At 55.3% G+C, this 11,441-nt stretch overlaps 3 protein-coding genes across 3 annotated transcripts; 1 reads left to right on the top strand and 2 right to left on the bottom strand.

The window, feature by feature from the left end:
- Positions 1 to 538: 538 nt before the first annotated feature.
- Positions 539 to 1,741, bottom strand: NCS57_00588700 (uncharacterized protein; the record flags this gene model as incomplete). Its single annotated transcript, XM_053055794.1, has 2 exons — positions 539 to 1,186; positions 1,250 to 1,741. The coding sequence occupies 2 exons, from the start codon at positions 1,739 to 1,741 to the stop codon at positions 539 to 541; spliced, it is 1,140 nt and encodes a 379-aa protein (XP_052914749.1).
- Positions 1,742 to 2,389: 648 nt separating this feature from the next.
- On the top strand, positions 2,390 to 3,419 carry NCS57_00588600 (uncharacterized protein; the record flags this gene model as incomplete). Its single annotated transcript, XM_053055793.1, has 2 exons — positions 2,390 to 2,666; positions 2,788 to 3,419. Exons 1-2 carry the CDS (start codon positions 2,456 to 2,458, stop codon positions 3,417 to 3,419), a joined length of 843 nt encoding a protein of 280 aa, XP_052914748.1. The 5' UTR covers positions 2,390 to 2,455.
- A 1,281-nt stretch (positions 3,420 to 4,700) lies between these two features.
- Positions 4,701 to 7,325, bottom strand: NCS57_00588500 (uncharacterized protein; the record flags this gene model as incomplete). Its single annotated transcript, XM_053055792.1, has 3 exons — positions 4,701 to 6,974; positions 7,033 to 7,266; positions 7,323 to 7,325. 3 exons carry the CDS (start codon positions 7,323 to 7,325, stop codon positions 4,701 to 4,703), a joined length of 2,511 nt encoding a protein of 836 aa, XP_052914747.1.
- Between the last annotated feature and the right edge of the window lie 4,116 nt (positions 7,326 to 11,441).

The following is an 11,441-nucleotide window of genomic DNA, read 5'->3' as shown; positions in this document are numbered from 1 at the left end:
TTCAGTCATACAATAGCGCTCCCAGTGTCCTCTTTACTGTGGTCCATCAAGATTCTAGGGCTCGAGGATCTTGGAGTTGAAAGGTGGCGATCCAAGCACGGCGATCCCTAACTCTGAACAGGTATTTACCAATTATCCATGGCCGTATTCAGGGAATTTAACGACGATGTCCGTTTTGCTTGGGAAATTGGCAATCCGCAACTGTGGTAGCGGTCTTGATACAAGGCTCGTTGGCTTCCAGCGACATCGTGGAGCGCGGTAATGCCTCATCGACCAACATGTTCCAATAGTCACTCCGGTTTCAGCAATGATAGAAGTCACCGTGAATATCTTTCAACGCCTTGGCACTTCTCTTCTAATCGTGTATGCCTCCGATGGGCGATTGTCCCTCCAGGGGCCCTATTGGGAGTGCGAGTTTACAGCTAAAGATATAACGGACCGCTTGACAAAACAGATGCCTCCAGAAACAAGCCCAGCAAAATTCTAACAAAAACATCGCTTGTAAAGTCAAAGTTCCTCCTCTTGAGTCTTGCCGTTCTTACTCCTTGGGGAACAGCTCGGGAGGTGCGATCTTACCCGACTCGTTGCGTGAGCTCGAACCGCTGCCTATGATTGTCCGGTCATCGCCGTCACGCTCGGGATCATACTCGTCCGAGTCTTTGCTTTGGGGCCGCGAAGGGAGCTTAGCAGCCTCGTCATCGGCGTCACTGTCACTCTCGTGATCTGTGTCCACGAGCCTAACGCGTGATGTTTCATCTTCGCTATCGTCGTACCTTCTAGGCCGGCCGTCGTCGGGGTCTTCGGAGGCAAGGGGCTCGTGGTCGCCGGGCTCCTTGAGCTTGATGAAGGAGTCGATTATATAGTACTGCAGGGCGTTCATGATGAGGGGGAAGATCATCATGACAAAGGCAATTTGAAGCTTCTCATTGCCCTCTGTCCAGCCGAGGGCCCAGTCACCCACGACAGAGATCCAAGGCATCATGATGAAGATGATAAGAACGCAAATCTTCATGCCAAAAAGACCGCAGAAGTAGATGACTGATTGCTTTAACCACCACCAGGCATTAGGCGGGTTGCCATAGTTTCCTGATTGTACAGACTCGGGTGGTTGGCCAACGGGGGTGAAGCGGACGAGACCGGTGAGGACGCGGAGAAGGACGATAAGGATGGGGATTCCGAGTGTGGTCTAATGTAAAATGTCAGTGAATCTTTATCAATGTAAGTTACAAGCTAAGGAAGGGCTGCTTACATCAATGGCGAGGTTGAGGAGGTAGAAGGAACACGGGTTGGGGGCGTAGTCATCATCTGACCGAGCAGCCAGTTTTGTTGTCGCCGGTTCCACCTGGACTGAGAATCGACCGCTTGTCAACATGGACATGAAGATGTTGGCGATATGGACAAGCACGGAGCCAAAGACCTGCTTGGAGACGTCGAAGAACCAGATCTTGAGGGGACGCTGCGGCCTCTCCCGCCAGCGCTTGTAGACGAGCGAGAGCAAGGCCAGAGCGCCGAGCGCGCCCTGGACGAGGAGGGCGAAAGGTCCCAGTAATGAACACTCGCCGGGTGATCCATCCTCGGATTGCGGCGACGCGGAACCCGTAGCAGTGGCCGCGGCGGTCGCGGAGGCGATGATGGAGGTGGCCATGTTGAGGACGGTCGAAGGAGCGTCAAGAGCGAGGGCTAGCGAAGAAGCATCATCGACGGCGGGAAGTAGACTCTCGATGCCCTGGGGAGGGTGCATCTGGGGATATAGATCTAAATGGTTTAGATCTCGTGGAGGAGAAGGCGAGAGTGGTGATGTTTCAGATTGGAAAGGGACCAGCGTAGCGCGGAGAGAGGTGACGGGACGAGATGAAGAGCGACCGTTGTGATTTCCCTTTTTCTTCTAGAAAAAAGACAAAGAATATGCAGAAATATAATGTTAAGAAGCAGTGTGACGTATTCGGAAGTTTATCAAGCGAAAATGAAGAAGCAAAAGAGAGGGAAACAGAAGAAAAGGCAAAAATAGGAGATAGTCAGAAACTCAGAGTCGTTGACGACGGCACGTCTTGCGGCTGGCGCTTGTGACCGATGCGGATGGAACAAGCCATCACCACCTGCTTTCCTTTTCAAACCAAGGCTCAGGCTAAGGCTGAAAACGATCTGGGCTCCACACATCCACCGCTTTCCCCCGCCCGGGAGCCTGCGAGGTCCAGAATCTGCAGTCAAGCCACAGGCAAATCAGGCACTTTCCACGCACTTTTCCCGTCCGTGGCTGTCGCCTGCTGACCTCGACTGTGGCTGAGCAACCCCTCCTCTGAGTCTGTCGGCCCAACGTACCTCCATCCTCCGACGAGCCGGACCAACAAGGCAAAGCGTCGTTTTGGTCGAAAAAGTCCAATCGTCGGCAAGACGAAGAGAGGCTGTCGACGACCAACGACGACGACAACACCACCGACGCACATCACAGCCCCTCATGTTTCGTCCGAGATTAAGGGCACCGCGCCTGGCCTTTGGCCTCGGCCTGCGCTCCACTGCCAATGCCCGCCGTTCCATCCACCACGTCCCCGAGCTGCAACACGACTTCTCTCAGGGCGTCCCCAACCTGATGAGCCCCGGCGGCTTCGCCATTGCCTGGACTGAGTATATGAAGCTGGCGATCGAGAAGCTCAATGCTCTTACTGTCGGTATGTGAGCCTCTGGAGCTGCCTGGGCGCATTGGTGGAGCGCAATGCCTCACCTTGCATCCGATATCTCGCAAGCTGTAACTCGGCCATCTACACATGCTAACATCCAATTCCCCTCCAGGCACCGAGCTCGAGGACAAGGACACCAAGACCATTGCCCTCCTGACGGCCCGCGAGCCTAACCAGGCCCCCATCTTCAACTACGCCTCCATGGCGCACAACAACCACTTCTTCTTCCAGGGCATCTCCCCCGAGGGCACCCCTATGCCCGACGTCCTCCGCCGCGAGCTCGAGGCCTCCTTCTCCTCCATCGAGACCCTCCGCCGCGAGTTCATCATCACCGCCTCGGCCATGTTCGGTCCCGGTTTCCTCTGGCTTGTCAAGGCCGGCCCGGGAGACTACCGCCTCCTGCCCACCTACCTTGCCGGTTCACCCTACCCCGGCGCCCACTGGCGCGCCCAGTCCACCGACATGAACACGGTCGGCAAGGACGGCACCGCCCAGCGCTTCTTCCGGAACCAGGTCCACGGCGCCCGCAAGCGTGACGGTGACCTTCCCCCCGGTGGTATCGAGCTCGAGCCCCTCCTGTGCCTCAACACCTGGGAGCACGCCTGGCTGCTCGACTGGGGTGTCGGAGCTGGTGGCCAGGGCGGCAAGGTCGCCTTTGCCGAGTCGTGGTGGAACCTGATTGACTGGGAAAAGGTGGCTCAGAAGTCGGGCGTCTTGCGGCCCGAGTTCATGTCGGCGGCATGAGACAGATATGACGGGTAGCAAAGACAGGATATGACATGACGGCATGAAGGAATAGAGACAGGGGGCGTCGGAGCGGATCTTGTAAGATATTGTACTCTGCATATACAGGTGGGAAAAATGTACCATTTGATGTGATCCATCCAAGTTGCCCGCCATATATATCCCGAAACTACAGTATGAAGGCAGCTTCAAGACTGTTATATAACAAAGAGCCAAGATCGGCAAAAAGAATAAACAAATAAAAAAAATACATACAACATTGGGGATTCGCTAGTCGTCACCGACCTAGCTACTAATCCAACTCTTGCCAGGTTATCGATCGGAGATCGGACGGGATCCAGATTTTTCTAGCAGATGTGGTCGTATGTGCTTGTTTTGGTGGGAAACGAGGCTATATTGACGACAGAGATGGGTGCACTTTGGCCTCAGCTCACCTATATCCTTGTCTGCAATAGTACATGTCATTCAGGGGCTATTGAGTGAGATATCTCAAAAGCCCTGCAGTCCATCCCCTTTCTTCTCAAAGACGATGAGTGCTTTCAAGAGGAACACAGTGAAATAGATGCATATTTGAAGTGTATTTCATCAGAGTGAACCTAAACCTTTCCTCCACTTCTCACCAAGAGCACAACTAAACACTCAATCTCACAAATCTCACAAGTTACAAGCAAGCAAGGAGCAATCTCATTAAACCGATTCATTTTCATTTTCATTCCCTTTTCCTATCCTAAATGCTAAGCTAATCTTCCAATCCAATCCAATCCAATCCAATGTCAAGTGAAAAGAAAGCAACTAGCGCCATGTGGTATCCGCGTCGTCGTTCATAACATCCTTTGAGTGAGCGCTTGAAAGGTTCTAAAGGTCGTGTGCGAGTGGTATAAGTGAAAAAGGAAAAAAAGGCCATGCCGAAAAAGAAAGTACAATCCAGTATATCTCCCCCCAAATGAAGTAAACAGAGAAAAAGACCCGTATAAACATCATGGCTCGCTTCGAGCTAACATTCATCCATCGTATGAGCATCCCGCGAGAGAGCCGCTACAAGTAATCTGCAAATGGTTGTACGATCTGATATAAAAAATGACAACGCCGACGCGTAAAACATGAGAGAATAAAGAAAAGGTTTTAAGAGGACCTCGAAGCCATGCTGTCTAGCAGATGGAATCGAGGCCGTCAAAGAGAGGAAAGGAAGTGTTGATGAGAGGTAGAGAGATGTAGAGAAGTAGAGATGAAGAGACGTAGAGAAGTGGAGTGAAGAGGTTCGTGAGAAATAGGGAAAATGGCCTAGATCATGTTGCCGTTGACGCTGATCTCAAAGCCCTCGCCCTTCTGCCTGAGAGCCTTGGCAAGCATGAGCTCACGCATCCAGTCGATGCGATCATCTCGGCTCTTGACGGCAAAGTGGTGTGTCTTGCCTGTGCCGTTGACACCATCAGTGGGGATGGCGCCCGAGGCGTGGAGGTTGCTGTCTCGCTTACGAAGACGCGAGAAGCTGTTCTTGTCCTGAGGGATGAGCTGGAAGGCAAAGGCGCCGACAGGGTCACTCTTCTCGCGGCTGTGGCGGCCGTGAGAGAGGTGCATGGTCTTGAAGGCGGCGCTGAGCTTGGAGGACGAAGCAAGACTGGAGCAAGCAATGGCGTAGTCGTCAATGTCGACGTACTCGAGAGTACGGTCAAGCTCATCAGCGTCCTTGTGCATGTTGAGGCGAGTTCCCTTGAGGGTGAAGTAGCCGTCCTGCCACTCATGGCGGAGCATCTTGGTCTTGCGCTTCTTCATCGGGCCCTGGTGGCTGACGCCATTGGCAGGGTCAGCAGCAGGGGACTTGCCCCTGGGTCCGATGGGAGGCAGAGCCTTCTCGGAAGCATTGAGCTGGCCACGAGAGAAGGTGAAGGTATCACGAGGAGGAGGCTGAAGGGGCTGCTGGGAGCGGGACGCTCGGGGAGTCCTGGGGGAGGCCGAGTGAGGAGTAGAGATGCGGGCGGCAGGAATGGGTCGGTTCTCCTCAAGAGCCGGCATCACGGGGAAGGATGGGCGGCGGGCGGTGCGGGATTGGCAGCGGGGAGGAGAGGTGTGCTGGGTGAGGGTAGCGGGATCAGCCCGATAGTTCATGTCTGGGGGGACAGACTGAGAGAAGTCACGAGCCACAGGGCCAATGGGCACAGCCGTGACAGGGACATCGAGCTCAGAGAAGGGAGTGCCATGACGCCAAGTAGTGTTCTTGGGGGTCTCAAGGTCGGGGGACACGGGATCGACCTTGTCCATCCGGTAGGGGACGAAGGGAGCCTGCGTGGGCTTCTGCTGCTGGGGAGTGTGATACTCGGGAGAAGCAGAGGAGACGCTGGAAGCACGCGATGGTGCCAGCCGTGAAGGAGCAGGCTGGGTCTTGCCAGGAATCGAGAGCTTGGGCAGACGGCGAAGGCCTTGGTGAGGGAGCTGAGCCTGAGCAGTTGGCAGGACCGCGAATGGAGGCGTGGGAGGGACGTCGTTGCCACATTCCCGGAGGTGCTGGTGCTGGAAGTTGAGGAACTGCATCACGTTGTCCTGGGGGTCTCTCTGCTGGACATCGCGAAGGTTGGCCTCTTGGAGATACTGGAAAGGAGGCACGCCAGGGCCCAAGACATCAGAAGATGCAACGACTGAAGGCACAGCATCTGAGACGGGTCGCAGCTGGTTAGGATCCAAGGCCTTTGCGGTCTCAGGGTGGCTAGTGTCTCCGATGACAACCTTGCCTCCGGCGCTGATGTCCACGTTGGGGTACTCCTTCTTGAAGGCTCGGATGAGCTGCTGCTGCTTCTTCCACTTGGAGCAGTTCTCGCCCTTGGAGCAGTGGTGCGGCTTGGGGATGACCTGCTCAATACCGATGATAGAGACCGACTCCATCGGAGTAATGTCGTCCCTCGCTTGCCTCGTTCGTGGCCTCCGTCTGCTGCTGCTAGGGCGGCGCTTAGATGTCCTAGATGTGCTCTCCTCCCGTCTCCTCGCTTCCCTCATAACATCTCGGCTGGGGACATCCTCGATGGGTGTTGCCGCTCGGGGTGATGCGGGGCGGCTGTCCCTCAGTGCTTGGATCTTGTGCCAGACCTTGGTCCGAATACCGAAAGACTGAATGTTGAGTTCCTTGAGATCCTCGAACTTGAGCGTGATGAGGATTGCTCCGCTGATGTCGTTCTCCATAAATCGGTCGGCAACTGACAGCTCAATGCCAGCATTGAGCATGGATTGCGCAACCATCTCCGTTGTCCATGAGGCCAGCTCGGCAGGGTCGAGTTCCTCATCGGTGTACTGGAAAGGGCTCGCCCGGCGAGGCAGTTGAGGTGTTGCAAGCAGGTCGGCGATGGCTCGGGGCGCCTTGGGGGTGATGGGGGATAATGTCAAGATGATTTCGTCTTCGCTGACGGAGGAGTAGAAGTCATCTGATGAGTTGCGGAACAGGTGAGGTCCTCGGGGTCCCTCTACCTGCTTTGGGGAATATCCAGCTGGGCTCACTTGACTGCCACTTGATCTCGGTGTGGGGACCTCGTCAAATGAAGAGACGGTTGTGAAACTGGGTTGACCTGACTGAGCAAGTGTTAGTAACAATTCAAACTTACACCAATTGTTACAGCAGGGCACGTACCGACTGCAGGCTCAGGCGAGGTGAGTTGTCCTCGACATCGCTAATGATCTCCTCATCATCATCCTCTTCTTGCTCCTCCTCCCAGTCCGTGTCGACGAATTCTGTGGCTACTGATGTTGGTCGTTGTAATATTTGAGAGTCGTTCTTGAGGCTGAAGAAGGTATCTCGAGGCAGAGGCTTTTGTCGCATCTCCTGGTATGTGAGGCGGTTTCCGCCTTGAAAGTATGTGTATTCCTGAAGAGAGTTGTCAGTTGCTGATGATTGTCGTCTCTAAAGGGAATTCTGCTTACCATTTTTGGGGGTTTTATTGGGTGATTAACCAAAGCTGATGCTGCCAGGCACCAGTCGGTTGGAGGAGAGGGGATTTTAACTGTGGTTGGTTTTCTGGTCTTGGTGGCCGTTGCCGGCGCTTGATCCTCTAGGAGTCCTCTGGGCACGATGGGGGAATAACACGCCGTGAAACACTACAGAGAAAAGGAAAGGTGAACCTCGTGAGGTCGATGAGATAGTACAAAGGTCGCAAAAGTTGGGAGGAGGGGACCGGGGGCGGCGGACGGGCGGTTACGGGACGTTATGTATGCACTATAGCTCGACGTTGGAGTCTGAGACAAGCGAGGGGGTTCCAGCATGAGCGGTCACGGAGGGGGATGGGGATAAGAATAGACTTGGTGAGGAAAGCTAGATGCAAAGTGTGTGGCCAGGTCTCTCTAGGCCAGGTCTCTAGGCCCTTTAGCTAGGCCCCAATCCCCAGTCCCCAGATCCTAGTTCCCTGCCTCCTCCGGCGGAAGCAGAGCAGACGAGAGAGGGTGTGAGGAAGCGGCCCCCAGGGTGAAGGGCCGGGCAGGGTACAGTAAGGCATGGCCAGGGGGGAGGCATAGCGGGTTTTCATCACACCGGCACGGCGCGCAGCGGGCAGCAAGCAGCAAGAGGGCATCACCCAACAACCAACAACCAACGCACAATATCACCGCCTATATCAGGAAACTTTGCACTCGCCAAGTGACCCTAGAAGGCACACGTGTTGGTTCAACCAAGGCTGTCAAGCCGGGGTCCGTCCAGACCGTGGAGGCTGGCGAGGGAGATGGCCCACGGCGGAGAGAGGACGAAGAGAAGAGGAGAAAGGATGGATCATGGTCATGGTCATGGCCCTGGGGCTGGGGCTGGACTAGGGGGCGTGCGTGGCGTCAACGCTGGAGTGTGGTGAAAGCTGCATCCCGCGTGCAGCGATGCACGTCCAGTCACGTCGCTGGCCTCTGTCACGAAAGGAAGGCAAGCAACCTTGAAGCGATGCGATGCGATGGATGCTTGATGACGATGGTGGGAGAGGAAGAAATGGCATGGGCGGATGGTGCGTGGGGCGCCATGTCTTGGGCAGTCTGTGCACTTCGATTGGCTCAAGCCGCCGCACGTTGCGACCCTGGCCCGTGGGGCGTTAGGCTTTAGCACACTCACAGGCAGGATTAGCGGCACACCCCAGCCAAATATAGCGGCCCTAGCGGGCGTTTAAGCGCCGGGAGCTCTCCAGAGCACTCATGGGGAGCACTCATGAGGACGAGAGAGTCTAGGAACTCGTCCAAGGTTGACCAAGTTGAAATGAGATGAGGTGATGGCGGTGATGGATGCCCCTGGCAACCTCCGATGTCTGATCCATCTTGTTTTCATTCTCGCCACTTTCCGGGTTGTCAATTGAAAATTTCCTTTTGTCTTTTCTTCTTCGCCATGGATAGTATTCGCATAGGGCCCTTGTCCCCTTGTCCTAGTCTCGGGTGCTGCAGTTTTTCTCTCTGCATCGACAAGACCAGGACAGGGTCCTCACAGACCACGTATCTTCGGCAGCAAGGGCGGGAGAGGAGACAGACGACAGACCAGACCGACCCCATCATCTGCATGCGGCGGCGAGGGGAGGGAGCTCTTCGCATCGCATGCACTGTATGGGGTTTCATGTGGTGTTTGTTTCTGAGCCAGCCCGCACATTGCAGTGCGTCGACGGCGAGACTGACTGAGTTGTTAGCGCTGCTGCCGGCAACGTGGACGTCGTGAGCATCCATTGACGATTCCTAGGGCAAGCATATACAGTTCCCCTGCGTCTGCTGTTGCACGTAGCACCTGTGCTTCGGTTCCCTTACATGAGGTGAAGCCAGCCATGTGACTTGGGTAGCAGAGCTCCATGGCTGCAGAGGTGCGCTTGAGGTGCTTGTGCGACTGCACGTACGTGTAGCTTTGCTCCTGCATCGCATCTCGTTCCAGGAACGCCGCCGCTTCTCAACGGCCGTGAACTCTCGCACTCGTCTTTCTCGGCCCCAGAGGTTGGTGATTTGCAACACTTTACCGCGCCGGGTCTTCGGCTGTGGGACCGGAAGCCGTTTCAACTGGAACTTTGCGAAAGAGAAGGGAAAAAAACGTTGAGTCACTTGCGGGTATCCTGACCCTTGAGACTCACAAGTTCCCGTCTGTCCAGGTTTTCGTCAAGCTGGTTCGCTTCAGCTTCAACTCCAGCCCCAGGCCCCAGCCTCCGCCACGCCCCGTGATCAGCTCAACTCCATCACAGATCCCACCAAAGGTAGGTAGAGGTGTTGGGCCTCAAAAATGTTTGCAGCGCGGTCCGGTCCTAGCTAGATCCGCGGAGGCCAAGGAACGGAATGGGGATTCCTCTTTTTCGTTTGGGCACCTGGTCTGCCGAAACCCGGCCCAAGTACTGGAACATTTGCCGACACGCGGTAGGCGAAGACCAGATGGATCGTATGTTTTCTCGCCAGTGAACCCCCCCCCCCCCCAGCACTCCAGTTCCTGCCCTCATGCCCCGCGGCTCTACTCGGTGGTGTGCTCGCCAAAGCTCTCATGTGCGTCCCTGAATCCGTCAAGGTGATGGCCCCCCACCCTCTGTTGAGGCCCTTCAGAGAGGTGCGGGACGTCCCACCAACATCGATTGCCTCTTCAGGCAATGCGGCGGAGGAGAATCTCTGCAGAGCTGTACACCACTCTTGGCCTTTTGTCTTGAAGAACCAATGGCCATGACCAATGGCCGACTCTGTCCACAATTGATGGCGAGAAAACGGGAGACGGACACGGGCGGGCTAGTGGGACGGACCGGCTCTTGTTCTTTTGTTCTCTGTGCCTTGAGCCCAGTCTCCGCCAGGCCCTGATGACCGCCACGATCTGGCCTGGGGCAATTCTGGAGCGGGTGAAAACGGCTGAGCTTGGTTGGCTCTGGCTGCATCCCGTTCTTTCGCCTCATCATGCTTGAGCCAGGCCTCGCTGGCATCGGACTGGAATTTGCCTCGTATGTGGTGTTACTCATTTTGCTAATCTCTGGCGGTCAGTTGGGAATTACGTCCATATCTCGCTCGTCTCATCTCATACCCCCCGTGTGACCCAGGCGGCCGCGGCCAAGTGCGTTCACATGAGCAGTTCGCCTCGAGGATCGTTAGGCTATCTAAGGTGCTACTGAGTAGTACGTGGGACTACGCTGCACTGTATGGATAATTGCCGTGGAGAGGAGAAAAGAGAGGGCGGTGACAGGTGCTTGTCAAAATTCCTCAACCTCGCAAAAGAGGGCCAAGAGGTGGGGTGATGCAGTAGACCGGTTGAGATGCATGCTGGGATCTGGAGCTTGTGCACTCTTGATCACACTAGGGCTTGACTAGCGCGGTGAAGCTCGCTGTAAGTCGTCTTGTCAGTTAGCAAACAGCTCCAGCTCCTGGCAGCTAAATCTGTGATAACGCAGGATGCCGTGTTCTTGCGTGAGGGTCGGCGAGATTGGTGTACGGCGCAGACGGTTGAGGGTGAGGGGTTTGTGAGCATGGTTGGTTCTCTAGCTGAACAATGTTGGATGGGGATATGCGACATGCACTCCAGGAACCAGCCTTGACTAATTGAGGTGTTGCAATGATGATCTCTCCGGAAAATGTCGATGCATCTGCGGCACCCGACGTGCAAAAATGCACATTGATGTGCCTGGTCAGAGATGCGATGTGACGCGACGTCTGCGGCATGCATTCCCAATGTCGAATAATGGGAGATCTCGAGTTGCGGGGTTGGATATTGAGATTCCCCGTGTTGCACGACTGCCAATTCTGGTGAGACACCAACCAGAGCAAAGCCCTACCTACCCTACAGAAGGTAAGGTAGCACAGTGTCATACTGCCCTGGCTGCCGGGGAGGGGTGGTTCGGTGAGTGGTACAGTGCACGTGGGAACTGTATACCTGCGCTTGTGTAGACTTCCTACGACTGAGGTAACTCGGAGGATGTGCTCCTCCAAACTTGCCCATTAACACAAACATGATAATTCTGTGTAGTGTAGGGTTTAAGAAATCATAACACCATTGATAATATTAGACGAGGACTTGACAAGTGGCGATCTACGCTGTACAGCCGGGCCGAGCGACCGTTGTCAAAATCCCCGATCCGG

Source organism: Fusarium keratoplasticum, chromosome 4, assembly GCF_025433545.1.
Source record: "Fusarium keratoplasticum isolate Fu6.1 chromosome 4, whole genome shotgun sequence".
Classification (NCBI taxonomy): Eukaryota; Fungi; Ascomycota; class Sordariomycetes; order Hypocreales; family Nectriaceae; genus Fusarium; species Fusarium keratoplasticum.
This window is presented reverse-complemented; position numbering and strand designations above follow the sequence as displayed.